We start from the raw sequence: 16,605 nt of genomic DNA on the forward strand, positions 1-16,605 counted from the left end.
GGCTACCAAAAATAATTTTAGCGTAGAAATTTGGCATTTGCTGTTCTCAGAAGAAAGAGTGAGGACAGCATATTAGAGATATTATATTACGGTATTTTATTGGCTCTAGTAACAGACACGCTATCTGGTATGGTTGTATTCGCGTAGTTCTCAAGAGACGTACGTAACAAAGTTCCATACTCAGAGGGAGTTTCAACCAGAGATGCAAAACCGTCCCCTTATATGTGTCATTTTTAACAGAAAATGCCCTCCTTTGATATACTTCCCATAGGAAATGGTAGCCTTTCGCATACCTGTGGTGGATACTTACACACACTTTCTATACTCTTGAATTGGGCAACTTCTTAAAATAATTAGACAGGTGCTTTTGTTCATTTTGAACGGACTTTTCAAATATCAGAATGAAGTCTCCCCCTACCCTAATATACTTGAACTCGTGAATCCCAATTCTTTTAGAAGCCTTCAACCTGGAGAAGGAACCCCTTGCAGGGAGGGCCTCACCAAATAGTCGATTGAGGGTTGTACTCACCGGTCTTATTTCAATCTTGGCCTGAAATAGCCGGCAGTGATAATCATGACGATGACGATGACGATGACGATGACGATGACGATGACGATGACGATGACGATGATGTTGATGATGATGATGATGATGAGGAGGAGGAGGATTGATGTAAATTTGAGTTTTCTTTCAATTGCGGAAAACTTAAGCTGATTTATTAACAGCTGGAAAGAGCAATTTCGTTCTTTTTAATTGCTGTTCTGAATAAAAAAGAACTGGGAGACGGGAAAACAAATACTGGAGGCGTTGGTCTTAGCATTCCGCATTCCTTGAAAGCTTTCATTTTGTGGCGAAAGATCCACAATGACAAACGTGGGTGTTGTACTCGACAATTCTAAAGAAATAACTCGATCAAGCGTTACAAAACTATTTGTTCCTGTTATTAGAAATGAATCCACGCCGAAGCGCAATTGTTATGGCGAGTAGATCAAAACATCCCTAACATATAACGCAGAGATTTGGTGTTATTTGTAAACTGATGCGGCTATTTTTTGTAATATTCTACCGCCTGTACAAAGCTAAAATAGTCCCACCTTAAATAGTCAAGTGAAATAACGCGTGTTCATTATAGTGACTTCAGCCGAAACCGCCCACTGACTTATCTGTTGCAGTCTGTTTCGAACTACCAGTAAAAATATCGCTATTTTTAACCCAAAGCTTTCCTGCGGCAGCTAAATTTCTAACACGCCAAGGCAGAAATATAATGACAAGGCGTACAAAAAAGTATCGTATCTTTCTTGAGATTTCAAAGGTTTTAACAGGTCTGTTTCTTAACAACCGTGACGCTTCTATCATCTAAGTCTTCCGTGACAAATGTCTTTATTTAAATGACTTTAAAGTGGTTTCTTTTTATGAATTTTAATATTACAGTGCAGTTTCAGTTTTATCATTTGTCAGGTGCAGTTGTAACGCGTGAGAAACTACACAGAATCGAGAGATGCTTTGAGCTCCAGTTCGAAGGACCAAGGGCAAAACACAAGGTAGGTTTATAACCTTGCCGATGTCACCTAAAATAAAAGCATTTTTGCGATTATCACCACACCATATGGATATTGATTAGTTTGTTCTTCGAATGAGCTGAGCTACCGCCTCAAACACAACCTTCATGACGAATCAAGCGAGGATTTTGATGCTACTTCTTTATGTAAAACACCCTCTTACATCTATAAACATCCACTTATAACGTCTAAACAGACTGAGCTAAAACGATCTTTACACAGTGAAGCATATTTTTTGAATTAGTATTCATTTTCGAAAGAGCTCGCTCTTGGGGTAAATGTGTGTTCTGAATATTCGAGATTGTCACGAACGCTATTCGCGTAAGGAAGGAGTTGAGAGTTTAGTTCTTAAGTATTTTACATTAAGCCTTCTAGCAACTCTTGATTTCTCACTGATAAAATCGAAAGAAAGAAACCTTAGACGTAATTTGTCAGACCCATTTACTAAGGTTTCATGTATTCGGTGAGTTTTGTGTTTATTTTCGTGTTAAATAGTAACCATGAGAAACGTAATTATCATAACCTGCTTTTATTTAAAGATTTCAGAGGTATTGATGCAAATGACATATTTGTAGTGCATTTTAAGTAAACGTCTTTTGGATATCCGCTGTAGAAAGGCTTTGAATCGAAGGAAACAGATTTTGCAAAGACCTTAGTACAATGGGAATGAACCGGTGATTTTCGATATTTAATTGTTTCATCGATCGCATTGCAGCAGGTGCCCTGTGTATTCACATTGCTTAAACCGTGAAATAATGGGAAAAAATCAGATACGTTTTCGTCTATCGGCCATAATGATAGCCACGGATAACGTCCTTCGTTTGCGCGTTTCTTGTTAAAGTGTCTAATTTTATTTATCTGTTACATCGAAAGAGGAATGTGCAAGGATCGAATGGAAGGATCGAAGTGGGCTAACAAGTTTGAAAAAGTTTGTTTCCTGTACCCTGGAAACATGAAACATTACTGTTAAATTTCCGTGTACTTGTGATTCAGATATGACTTAATATTAATAAATTACTTGAAGGTAATCTTTCAAAACCTCTTACATGATTAATGAAATAAAATTCTCACCCTCAAAGACGGTTTTTTTTTTTTGCAGATTACTTGATTGATGTTTAGCTGGTGGTAGCAATGGGTGTGATCCTCTCCAGGAATAAAAAACAAAAACGACAGAGTCTCCAGGTAATACCGTAATGGGTCATTTTTGCCGTGTGACATGACTGACTGTCGTCATCTCCAGATTTCTCCTACCCTCAGTCAGTCCTTCAAGCCTGGTTTTCCCTACGACGCAAGCATAAGCATCAGCAAAGGCATAAACGTACGCATGCTTAAAATGGATGATTGCCTCACGTTCGGTTCCATACGTCCTAGGTATAATGAAAAAAATGAAAATGAAGGACGATGCTTACGCTAATGCTTACAGCAGCGCCTTCTCATTTGACACAAGCATCACGCAGCACAAACAGAAGAAGAACAAAAAGTTTTATTCTGCCTGTGCTTGCGCTTATGCTTGTGTTGTGGGAGTCCTCACTACTGTTATGCTTAAGCTTCAGCTTGTAGCTTGTAGTGCTTTAGCTTGTAGCTTGTAGTGTCGTAGTGAAAACCAGGCCTTACCTAGATCACTGCACAAGGCTCCATCGCAGATAAGGAACAAATTAACTGCATGCCCGACGCCCGGAATAAGAACTATTTCCTGTAGAGATTTTACAAGAACGATCATTGGCAGTGGTCAACATGGTGTTTTCGTCTGATTCAAAGTACATCTTGATACAAACGAGAGCAAACTCATTCGTGTGAACATGTGTGCTACTCATGCTTATTTTCACGTTTAGTAAACGCATATTTGTTTGAAAGGTTTTGCATCAATATAGTTTTGATACAAAGGCAAAATAAAGAAATTCGAAGATGCCCATTAAAAGAGATTTTTTAAAAAGGCGGCTATATTGTTTGTTTGTTTTTTTAATATTTTCAAAATATTAATGTTTAAGACAAGAAGCTCAGGGAAGTCAATAAGGGTTATGTAACGGACTACCTTAAAGATACCGAAGACTTAACAAGATAATAACTTAAAAAATACTATACAAAAGAGTAAAAATGCTGGTGTTCCCAAACATGCATCGGTATAGTTTTTACATAGGACTAATACTATACATGAAAAAATTACTCGATTCTGATTGGCTGAGAGCAGTGCAGTTCAAGTGTAACACTAGTGCCAAAAATTGTAACACCAGTACAAATTACACATCGTAATTCTGGATTATGATTGGCTGAAATACAATAGGAAATTTGCTAAGCCAATGATATCACGTACGTAAAATGATAACGAAACTTTTGTGCGGAAACTTTGAAAAAAAGTTTTCTCGAATGAAAAAAAAATGGCTTCAAGAAAGATCTTCCGGCAATTCCTCCGCGCGAATTTTTTCATGTTTATATATCAATAGGTAATCATATGGTTTTTCTCGTTCAGTTTGGAATTAATTTGCACTTGTGAGTTTTTCACAAAGCTCACTCGTGCAAATTAATTCCAAATTGAACGAGAAAAACCGTACGATTACCTATACTAATGAACAGGAATTTCATTGCTTGGAACACTGGCTGCTGTCACGTATCGAGCACGAAAGACCGTGTTTATCCACATTTCCAAACACTGAGTGGAGAGTTGAAAATACGACGCGCAGCGGAGTATTTTTGACGTACTTGTGTTTAGAAATGTGGTTAAACAATGTCTTGGGTGCTTGATATGTCTTCTGAATTGAAACTAAAACTAAGGAGAAAAGGGAGCAATAAAATCGTAAAATATGTGCTAAATAAGATCAGATTTTCAAACACCGTCGCGGTCGTGATCTCCTTTCTTTAAAGTTTATGAATCATTAATGAGTTTAAGCAGAAGCGTATATGTAAGCATATATGCTTTTAAAAGTCAGTTGAAAACTCACCATTGGGTGGTTGTTCTTATTTTCAGACTCTTCACCAAGACAATCAAGTTCAAGAGAACGAGAATCCTCGGCAGAGTGACCGGGAAGATCACGAAGACAATGATGACAATTCGTCTGACAGAGACGAGGGCCATGAATCAGAATCAGAGAAGAGTTCCCACGTGGAAGAAAACAACAAAAGCGATTCTGAGAAGGAAGAAAGCGATCATGACAGCAAGGAAGATAACCAGAGCAAAAGAAGTTCTTCAGCGAGCAGCAGAAAGAGCGAGTCATCAAAAGAAGAGGAACAAGAACAAGAACAAGAAAAGGAAATTATTCAAGAGGTTGTATTGGATGAGACTGAAGATAACTTGAGTTACGAAGAGAAGGTGAAGAAAGCTTTGACCGGTGACATGGATTTTCATTACCCAGAAAAAGCCAAGATTGTTAGAATATTTACCAGTTCTACATTTACAGGTAAATTATAAAAGGGAAATCCCCCATATAGGTCTTATTCCTCTAAGGTAATCCCTCTAGAGTTATTAATAGATCATTCCCACTTTGGAAATCCGAGGTGGTCTAGAAATAGCCAATCGTGACACGCGGAGGAAACATTGTCCGTGGGAGAACTGGGTACCGTGACTAAAAATACCTTGAAACACGATCTATGGGAGGAATTAACTCTCTTATCATTCGCCCTCTCTGCCTTGTTCATAACTGAATTCAGATGTTCATTAGTGTAATTCGTTCAGTTGCTCACACGAGAAAGGAACTGACATGAGTATGGTAAATTTCGCAGATACTTCTGTGGAGCGTAACACATTGATGGAGAGAGTGTACCCCCGGCTCAAGTCCTACTGTCAAGAGAGAGGCTATGATTTTCAAGTGGTCGACATGAGATGGGGAGTCCGAGACGAGTCCACTGATGATCACATGACTACTGAGCTATGCATGAGGGAGCTCCGCGCATGTCAGAAGTTGTCAACTGGACCCAACTTCATTGTGAGTTCAACTTGATAATCGAAGCATCTTTACTATGTTTTGAGATTACTCAAGTCTTCATTACACTTTCAGACTTTCCTGGGGCAAAGATATGGCTACCGTCCTTTTCCTGTGAAGATCGATGCCTCTGAGTTTGAGAAGCTCCTTGGAGCGGTTGACAACACAGACGATCTCCAGCTACTGAAACATTGGTTCTGGCGGGACGATAACTCAGTTCCCGCCCAATATCTGTTACAACCAATCACATCACTGCTACCCCATTATCGTGATTACGCGAACGAAGAGTTACGTAAGAAGGCTTCTGCTGATTGGTGGACTGCGTTTGAGAGAATGCAGGTCGTTTTGCGGATGGCCGCTAACAAGGCTTTGGACAAGCAAAGTGAACGGCATAAGTACTACATGTCAGGTAAGTGTTTGTACAGAGTACTTTTTCCATGCCGTGATGAAAAATATCATGACTACTTCGAAGTGTCCTCGGATAAAATAAAACTCACTCGGAGATCTAGTTGGTTCCCATTTTATTTGCATCATTAGCAGAATGTTCTCAGTAAGTAACTTTTGCTTTCTTTAGTTTACATAGACAGGAAATGACTTTCAGCCCCATTTATTACTGTTGAATAGTATAAAAGTCCATTTCTTCTGTGACACGTTCACCTAACCCAGTTTCAGGATATTAAATTGGCAAATTGCCCAAAAATAATAGGATCCGATCTAGCGGCACCTCCCTTGGTCAAAGCCTTATTGTAAAATATGATATTCATTTGTATAGACCTTTAACCAGTAGAGGCAAAAGAACAGTACAGCTAAGTAGATTACAATAGGCCATTGAACCTAGTAATGGTCGAAAACAGAAAAGGCGATTACGCTGTTAAAGCAGCTCTTTATTTCAGCTTGGCTTTTTTGAATGGATTGTGATCACCACTTTTAATTTTACAAGTGTGCTAAAATTTTTTTTTTTTATTTTATTTAGTGACAGAAGATGAAATCCGTAGAGGTATCATCAAGGCAAACGAACAAGACAAACACTGTTTCTGGTTCAAAAGGGTCATCACAGACATCAATGATAACATAGCAGACTCCAATACTGGGAAATTTATCGACAAAACGTGGGGAAATCCTTCATCGGTAGACGAATCCGCACAGCAGCTGCTGAACAAACTTCGAGAGAAAGACCTTCCTGAAGCGCTGACCAACAGCAATGTAATTCAGTATGATGTCAAGTGGCATGGTAATGGTATTGACCCAAGTGCGTCACAAGAGCATGCGCAGTACATCGAGAAGCTTTGTACTGATTTTTATGACACATTAACAAAAAGGATCAACCGAGGCATCGAGGAGGACCAATCGATCAACAGAGAAGATGAGCTGACCGAGGAAATATTTCAGCATGGGTCTTTCTGCAAAAGGAAGTGCCAGTTGTTTCACGGTCGTGACGAGTTTTTGACGACTGTGAAGGAGACAGTGAAAAAAGATCAAATTGCCGTCCTGTATGGAGAATCAGGATGCGGAAAGACTTCCTTGATGGCCAAAGTTGCCATGGAAGTAAAGAAATGGCTCGGAAAGGATTCCGCGACAGTTGTGACCCGATTTATCGGGACAACTCCAGATTCATCAGATGTAAGAAACTTAATGCGCAGTATCTGTCAACAGATTTGTAGGACCGATGAGGATTCTGAGAGTGACAAAGTGCCGCAGGTAAGTAAAATTCACTGCCGAGGAATTTGTTCTTAGCGTTTCCGTACAGAAAAGTAAGACCCATAGTTGGTGGATTGTTTAATCACTGTTAAATGGTACAACTGGTCGAGTCCAAACAATTCGATAAAGCTCCCTGTGTACTTACAACGAAAAGTTTTAAGTATGTACCAGACCAAGAGAAAAATAGGATTTGACTGAATCATTCCTTGCTAACGGCGCTGAATATTTAGCATCCTATCACGGGAAAGATCGTGAATGATGATTATTCGCTCCATAGTTATATGGGTAAACTGTTCTTAAGGTAAATGCTTATAAAAACACATGGAGTTTTTCGCGAGTGAATGCCTAGCAAAGACCGGAGCATAGTGGTGTGATGGGTCGGAAATTTGTTTCCTTAATTCCACTGACCAGTGCATATATAAGGCTTCAGAATGCATATATTTTCCGGCTTTTAGCGAATGACACAAAAGCAGCCTATTTACCCGATTGGAATGTGAAAAATTAGCTTTTCAGGATGTCGCGAGCGTGGGACAAAGAAAACGTTTGAGTCCCCTACGGGATTCCAACCCATGACCCCCAGATAACAGTCGGTTGCTCTAACTACCGAGCTAAGGTGCTAGCTGGTCATTTTATTAGGTTAAAAAGTGAGACGTGTCCCGCATATTGGTAGGATTACAGTGTCGAAAGCGTCTTGTTTATTTCTAAACAAACGCTGTTACAGCATCAATTTCCCTGTAATGTTGCACTGTATACGTTACTGATCTGTTTATCTTTCGCCTCCTACTGTCTATTATTCATAGGATATTCGGTCCCTCCTGGAGTTTTTTCCTAAATGTCTGGAAGACCATGCATCATCTTCTCATCCTGTGGTGCTTGTCCTTGATTCGCTGGATCAACTGTCGGATGATGACGGTGGCAGAGAGCTCGAATGGGTTCCAAAGGAGCTACCAGAGAATGTCTACATTATCTTGTCAACCCTCCCAGGAAAGGAATACAATTGCTTCCCCAGACTAGAGGTAAGTAATGTTGTTGTTATCGATCAGTTTTTTGGCCCACTGGGTAGTTTGATTTCAGTTTGTCGCCGAATGTTTTGTGTGTCCTAAAAAGATGACCGGAGAGCCTTTTCAGTTCACAATAAACCCTTCAACTAATCCGTCAAATGTTGTTCATTTACCAGGAAAAGTACGAAGCCATCGTCCTCCTGGAAGTACCTGAGATGCCTGTTGACACTGCCAAACAAATACTGGACAGTTGGCTCAAATCCTCCAGACGGCTGTTACAAAGTGAACAAGAGAAGATTGTTTTGGAAGCCTTCGAAAAGTGTCCATTGCCTCTGTATCTGAAATTGTCTTTCGACGAAGCCTCTCGTTGGAAATCCTATACGTCTCCAAACGATACTAAGCTGGCACCGACAATAAAAGGGATCATCCATGACCTTCTTGATCGTGTAGAGAGACTTCATGGGAAAGTTCTTGTGAGCCAAGCTTTAGCCTACATCACTGCTTCCAGGAATGGGTTGACGGAACCCGAGCTGGAGGACATCTTATCACTGGATGATAAGGTACTCAATGACGTCTATCAATACTGGACACCACCCATTCGACGGTTACCACCTCTGTTGTGGATACGGATCCGGTCCGACATTGGAGACTACCTAATTGAAAGAGGAGCCGATGGTGCCCGGGTTATAAACTGGTATCATCGCCAGTTCATCGAAGCTGCCCGTGAACGTTATCTTGGAAGCGGGCAAGCAGTCGGGATTCATGTAAACATGAGCGACTACTTCCTCGGAAAATGGTCAGGCGGGACAAAGAAGTCTTTTGTGGACAAGAGTGGTAAAGAAATGTCTATGGATCGATTGGTACCCAAGCAACCTCTGAAGTTCGACGTAAACGAAGAGAAGCCCATTTTCAATCGGCGCATGTTGAGCGAGCTCCCTCATAACCTCCTTCTGTCACACCAAGTGGAAACGCTCAAGGAAGAAACCCTCTGCAACTTCGAGTTCCTCCTGACGAAGGTCCAAGCAAGTACTGTGGAGGCGTTGCAACAGGATTTTAATGCTGCTCTTGCTCTTCATCCAGATGACAGAGAATTTGACCTCCTGAACAAGTGCCTCAGCTTGTCTGTACTATCACTTAGGCAGGATCCTCGTCAACTGTCCGTGCAGCTGATTGGCCGTCTATACAAGCATATGAAGAAGAAAGAATTCCCATTTCTGGCAAAGATGTTGGAAGCTGCCCATAACCCGTCTGTTGCTGCTTTTATTCCCAGCCAACAATGCCTCACACCGGCTGGAGGATCTCTGATAAACTCAGTGTCAAATGATGAGTTCCACGGTGGAATTGAGTACGTAAATTTCACGAGTGATTCCAAGACAGTCGTGACCTGCAATCGTGGTTCAGAGGGACTTTGTCTATTGTATCTAGATATAAAGAGTGGAAGGAGGCAGAGAAAGGTGTGCTTCGACGAATCGTCAACAGATGTGAATTCGTGTTGGCGGGCGATGATCAGCCCTAAGAACGACGACATCTTTGTTGCATCGGGTTCGTCGGCAAACATGTACCTCATTAATGCTAGAACAAACAAGATCTTACAGGAGTATAAGCCCATGAAGGATGACGGAAACTGGTTCAGAGGGTTCCCTTCCGTTGCGTTTGCAGATGATGATCACATGGTGGTTGCTCTCGGTGACTCCGGTGTGCGAATCTGGGAGACTGCCTCTGGGAAGCTTGTTCATGACATTCCTGTAAAAGGTATCAATGTTGAGGAAACTTTTGGTCATTTGGACGCTACCGGGGACCTTGCGGTATATTGCCTACGCAACCAAAAGACGGTTCACGTTCTCAATGTTAAAACTGGAAAGGAAATTTGTAAGGTTGGTTTGAATCGCTCTAATGTTGTTTAATATGACCATTGCTTATACGTGGGTAGCCGGTTTATGGTAAAAGTACGATTTTTCAGATCGGAAAAGCCAGAAGCGTGTTACCCCTAGTTTCCGTTTTTATAGCATGAAGGTTTTTGTAGTATTTGAGGTTCCCCAGATGAAAGTATTTTGACCAGGAGGGCTGTAAATGTATAGGGTCTAACCTAAAATCTCAGGGCAACGATCTTGGCCAGAATTACGCCCACTCATATTTTTAAAACATTCCACATTTGCTCTCGATATTTATGAGATGAACATATTAACTCTCGGTACTGACTACCATACTGTTTCTTAATGGAAGGAGAAAGGAGATTTTTAAAGATTTTTCAAACATTTATTAATACGAATCATGCTTCGCCCTCAAGTCAGTATTAGCAATGTCAGTTGTCAATGTTTGTTGATAACCATGCATCTTTGCCTGTATAACTTTCAGTTTTGCCTCACTGTTCTATTTAGATAAATGTGGAGTTGCAAAAGGAAGAAATCCGAGGCGAGTTGAAAGACACAGAAATAACACAAGTCCACCTTACCTCCAGAAAGCAGTTGCTTGTGGTGTCAGATGGATATATTATAAAGCAGCTTAAAGTTTATGACGCTGCTACTGGCAAGCACGTTTCAGATATCCCAGAGTTCGGCATTGGGCAACGCGATCGCCTTGTTGTCGCAGAGGACGGGAAGAAAGTTATCGCTATAAGGAATAACTACGAATTAGTAAAATGGGACCTTGACACGGGTGATGCCACCGTCGTTGCTAGATTACAACCAGGCTTTGGTACTTACGGGCGCAGGGGAGATTTTGTAGCAACTACCGGATCGGATGGGGTTCTTCGAATTTACGATGCGCGAGAGAGCGTCGATGATGATGAGACGGATGTCACTGCCACGACACAAGGCTTTGCTGATTCAATATGGATGCTTTCAGTTGCAGCAGACAATCGGCACGTGATCGCAAGCTGCACCGTCAAGATGATGCCTGAGATTGCAGTGTGGGATGCACTTACCGGTGTCAAAGTCCGCTCTATCAAAGCATATAACTTCCCCCAGCCTCTGCGTATGCTGACTGACAAGGTTGGCGTTGGACGAATCGCTGTGGGAGAACAAAAGAAAGATAACTTTGATCACTACAAGTTCATGGACTTTGACCAGGCAAAAACGCTCCGTGTTCTGCAAGGGAAGTCCAGCAAACGACTGGAGGCCGTCGGGTTTATTGACAAGAAGAATTTCATTGGATTGTCACGTGGCAGACGGAACTTGAAAGTGTGGGTAGTAGACACTGGCAAGGTAATGAACAGTTCTTTTGTTTTTCAAATTAACCTAAGTAGCTTATACAGTAATTTTATTTACTTTTTTAATCCTCGGCCAATTTGAAATTGGCCACATGGCAAGATTTCTTCTATTTCTCACTTATCGTGTGCCATTCCTAGTTTGGTAAGGACTGTCAGTCCTGTTAAGGACTGCATCGTGACTTCTTTTTCTCTCTCTTGGTGTTTAATTAAGGACAGTTTTGAGAATTTCGCTCATCACGTGGCTTCTCTGGTGTGAATCATCTCCTTCACTCTCTCGTTTCATTTTCCATAGAACTACGTTTTTTGATTGACTCATGCTTGGCCAAGATGAGGTCAAAGCACCTATCTCACCTCCATGTTAATATCTATTCAAAGCTATTAATGGAAAAGTTAACTACGTTCAAAGTTGTTTGCTTCACTGGCAGGTTGTAGGACAGTACAAACTTGGCCAGAAGTATCGCCTGGAAGGAATTCTAATCAGTGAAGATGGAAGCAAAGTGATTTGCTCCCAAGCCAGTTTTTATGTCGAGCAAGACGCCACGACAGTTCCACTTCTGGTTTTTAATACCAAGACGCACGAACACAAGGTAATGGATCCAATTGAGGGGGAGCAGTTGGGTTTGGATGGTTCCGCCATTACGGAAGATGGTAAATACTTCATCTTACAGCTGAAAAACGATCAGGTAAGCGCCCTGTGGAACACAGAAACGGGAAAGCTAATGCATACGTTGGCTGAAGGTTCTAGTGGAAGAAACATGGTCGCTATTTCATCGAAGAGCATGCTAGCTGTGACAAGTCACGAGAGCCTTAAAGTTTGGGAGATCCAGAGTGGAAATCTGCTTCACGACCTTGTTTCCACGGACATCGACAAGATCTACCTCAACCATGACGGGACCACTGCAATAACAACAGATGCCAAAGGGTACCAACCCAGTTCCTTTGAGGCTTGGGATCTTATCAAGGGTAAAAAGCTGACCACTTTTACGGTGGACACAAACCCTTTTGCAGTCTGTCCTTTGGGTGACCAGATAGTTTTTGCAGCGCCTGCCAGTGTCACCGTTATGACCCTGAGATTGCACATACCTGGACGCGAGGAGAAAAAGCCGGGACCATCGTCTTATGGCGAGCACAAGGAAATAAGTGAATTTAAAGGAATGATGGATCCTTGTGATCCTAATGACGATGACAGTGACGAAGATGATGATGATAGCGACATTCGCTAGTAGTCGTACAGCGATTGTTGTTACGCTTCGTTGTTGAATCTTTGACTGAAGGGAAAGGTCAGCCTATATAATGACCTCCATGACCTTTCATTCTGCGATTCTTTCAGTAGCATGTAAAATCATAGTTAATAGAGGGGAATGTTTATGAAGCCCGGCAAACATGCAAGGAGTAAACAAAGATGCCAAGATTTATATTAGAAGGTCCACGACCGTGCACAATTTTTTGTTTTGCACTCATACACTCTGCATGAATTACGTAACCAAAGCATTTCTGTTGGTTAGTTTATGAGTCAGAAGTAAACAAGTATTGTGTTTCGTGCACGGTCAAGGACAAAAACGAGGCCAAAAACATACAACAAAGAACTTTGTCGGATTTTATAATCATTCCCCTCTATTAACTTTGGTAAAATGAGAGTTCAAACTCCAAATAGTTATAAACAACGGAAAACCGTAACGCAAGATATATTGTGAAACCACGTATCCATTGTACTCGAACGTACACGAATATTATACGTGGGTCTCAGCTCGACTAAGCTCTGATATATCAAAAATACAGTAACCTCTTTGATCAGAAATCTACCTCATCTTGTCAAAATTGACATACGTAGGCTTGAACAGAAATTGTACTAACCAACATAATGTATCCTATTTGCACCATACTGCGGTCAGTTTCCGGAGAACTCGTAAGAGCTCGCGATAGGGTTTGATTGAATGATACCAATCGAAAACTTTCGGAATGCTTTAACGAAGGTTTACATAAAAAAAAGCATTAGTTTCCCTGACTGAGACAGAAAATGGGACTCTTTTTATATCGTTAGTCATATTATATGCAAACTGGTCAGTTAATTATACCAGGCACAATTTAATCAGGTGTAGCGGCCCCTGGTTAAATGGTTAGTTGAAACAAAACTCCATGTCTCTATAATGATGTCACAAATTAAATTTCTTGGCTTTGCATTTATTCAAACAATACTGTAAAGCACGCAAACAACAGTAGGTAGCACTCAGTTATTACAATGTGAGCGAAATGACGGGGACCTACAAGTAGGTCGACCCAGGTCCCGAGGGGAGGTACTCCCTTATATGAGCTATATTTTCAACCGTTTTGGTCAGAAATAGGATATCGCTTTTGGCCATTTTGGTCTCGAAAAGGGTATGGTTTTTGCACTCTAGTCTTGAATTGGTTTCTTTTGTAGAAAAGGCTACTTTTTTCATCATTATCGATAAGACCATCTACAAAAGAATTTTACAATGCCTTTAACATCGATCTGAACTAGGGAACTAATTATAAGGCAGGTCTGAAACAGGGTATTGAGTCAAGGGTTAGGTCTTAAATAGGGTATCGAATTTTTAGTCAGGTCATAATTTAAATAGGATACAGAAAATCGCAGATTTTGGTCACAAATAGGGTAAAGATTTTGAGAAGCGGGTCGCACACCTCTACCCAATTTTTCTAGGGGTACCCTCCGGAATCTTAGCCGGACGTTCACAGCTCCGCTACGAGAAAAATTGATCGGGCGAAGAAAGTCGTCTTTTTACCACCTTTTTCTGGGAATTCAATACGAGGAATGTAAAAGTCCCAATTATTATGAAGGACTTGTTTATAGTGAAATATGGATTCAATCAATCAGTCACCCATGCATGGCCACCCTTTATTTGGTTACAAACAAGAGCGCGAAGAAATCTCATTAAAAACTGAGGTTTTCCATTTTAACGGGATCAAAACTGCTGGAACTCATCTCTTCATCACTACACTACGAGTAGTACCTCTTTCGCTCTGCCCTTCGTGCGTGATGCGAAAGAAAACCGGGCGAATAAATTAGCCGAGCGAGATCCTGGCTCCGTGGCCGTTTCTCTCTCGCCGTTGTCTTTCGTGTTACGCACGACGGACTAAGCGAAGGAAGGACTACTCGTAGTCTGTTACGTCACCTTTACAGGTCTTCACAATCGTGATCAATCACGGAAAATACACTACTGCTAGTGGTTCATTATTCTGAGGATTAGTCAAGTGGATACCCGAGGCCATTATCGTGCTCACTCGCGCAGTCGCCCACTGGACTAACCTTGAAAAATGAGGAACTAAAGAAGTATGGCTTGAAAGGAATTACTTTTAATCGGCTTTTAATCGAGAGGTCTTACTGTTGGTTGGAATTTTCAACAAACTTTCAGTTCTATTTACCACGTTTGTTTCTCGATTTTGCCCCAATTTGTGTTGCAATCCTAAATACCATGACACCTGACTAAAGTATTTTACTGATTAATTTTTTTTTTTTTGGTCAGGCAACCGAGCATGCAGATGTCATCCGCTGTTTCCTTCCTGTGTCTCCTTTCCTTTCCTTTCCTTCCTGCATTAATGACCCGATAAATTCTCGCAACAACATTAAAAGAGGTGTCAATAATAAGCGGCTCTGGAGGCCCAGATGAGAGAGAAACATTGATCTGAATATCACACATTCCTTTGTTTTCGTTCCTTGATTACTAGGCCAGGTACTTCTTTGCACATGAGGGCCAGGTGATGGCCTGTTAAACGCTATAGGACTAATAGCAGAGTACTAAACAAACCTCCACAAAGACGTTCGCACACTGTAGAAAACGAGATTTGTGGTTTCTCTCTTTGCGTGCGCCTGTGGTTAGCGGGATCGGTGCTCTTGTCCCAGTGAAGCCCCTTCCAGGCGTTCAGTTAGTTGGGGGCGCAGCGCGAAAAAACGGCGGAGTGAAATTAAGGAGAGAGACTTGGTGCCTTCCCGCACCGCACTTTTCCTCTATTTTTTCTTGCGCCATTTTCACAATGCGCCCCAGCTAACTGAACGCCTGGATGAGGCTAGTCCCAGTGTTACAGAGCCAAAAAACGATTAATTGTGCGAGAACAAGAGATGATAATCTCTTGGCGAGAACCAGTAAAGTTCTTCGCACTGGTAAACATAATTAACATTAGCCTGAAAATCACATGTCCTCTCTGGTCATCTACTCGCAGCTGAAATTCAGGCTTAGGTAGCATGTCCTCGAATGAATTTTGTCTCCGACGAATAAATATGGGGACGGAGATAGCTGACCTCTTGCCTATGAACGAGCCATAAGCTTAAAGTCATCAAAATACGCAAAGGATCACTGAATATTTTCCAACACTGATTCTAACTGAAGAAGTTGAAGCCGATGTCCACTCGTAAATAAGTTAGATGTTCCGCTATTCAGAACAGCCACGACCAACGATCCTTTGTAAGAAGAGCCGGTTGGCTTCAGTAGAATGAACTCCTTAGTAAGTAAGTAAGTAAGTAACAACTTTATTTATAGAGGGCAACACATAACAGTAAAAAACTGACGAACCAGTGGCCCTCTATCCTAAGTTAGAAATTAAAAACTATTTACACTTATAAGATAATAAAAATTACAAAATAGAATACAGCTAAAATTTAAAGATATGATAAAAGATAAAAATTTAAAAAATCTAAATCTAGATATGAACAACTAAAAACTAAGCTAAGAGTTTTTGGACAAAAAATATTTTCTAACAGAAGATTTAAAGGAGCCAATGGAGTCTTTCTCGAATCTTAGACTTAAACTCTAACAGTTGTAAATACCTTAGCTTAGCAAATTGTAAGGCTGCTTTAAAGAGTTATGCCTTAAAGAGATTTTTAGATTTATTCATGTATCTATTTGTCTATATAGCTTTCACATCTATCTCTTTCACGATAATTTTTTACCAAAACATACTAAAACAGCAGTTTTCAATTATCAGATCGATAATTACTAAAGCAATGGCTCTTTTCTACACGGTTGAAATGGTTTTAGAGGTACAGCTAAAATTGTTGCCCAGACTTTTTACACGGTGCAAATCATCGATGTGATCCGCAATGCAAAATTCGGACTGTCCAGGGGACCAATAAGAATGCTGAATTGTAACGAATATAGGACCAGTTCTATACATGGCACTCTATGGCTCTCAAGAAAACCCACGGAGACGTCGAGCCAAATTTAAATGATTAGTCAATGCTTAAGTATTT

The 16,605-nt window shown here is 40.9% G+C and overlaps 1 protein-coding gene across 1 annotated transcript; it reads left to right on the top strand.

Moving 5' to 3' along the window:
- The first annotated feature begins 1,249 nt into the window (after nucleotides 1-1,249).
- Nucleotides 1,250-14,318, top strand: LOC110048712 (NACHT domain- and WD repeat-containing protein 1-like). Its single transcript, XM_020754490.2, has 10 exons — nucleotides 1,250-1,542; nucleotides 2,660-2,742; nucleotides 4,523-4,952; nucleotides 5,275-5,477; nucleotides 5,550-5,883; nucleotides 6,448-7,172; nucleotides 7,973-8,188; nucleotides 8,350-10,047; nucleotides 10,552-11,376; nucleotides 11,807-14,318. The coding sequence occupies exons 2-10, from the start codon at nucleotides 2,692-2,694 to the stop codon at nucleotides 12,602-12,604; spliced, it is 5,280 nt and encodes a 1,759-aa protein (XP_020610149.2). The 5' UTR covers nucleotides 1,250-1,542; nucleotides 2,660-2,691; the 3' UTR covers nucleotides 12,605-14,318.
- The last annotated feature ends 2,287 nt before the right edge of the window (nucleotides 14,319-16,605 follow it).

Source organism: Orbicella faveolata, unplaced genomic scaffold, assembly GCF_042242905.1.
Source record: "Orbicella faveolata isolate gen_17 unplaced genomic scaffold, um_ofav_v1 contig_35, whole genome shotgun sequence".
NCBI classification, from domain to species: Eukaryota; Metazoa; Cnidaria; class Anthozoa; order Scleractinia; family Merulinidae; genus Orbicella; species Orbicella faveolata.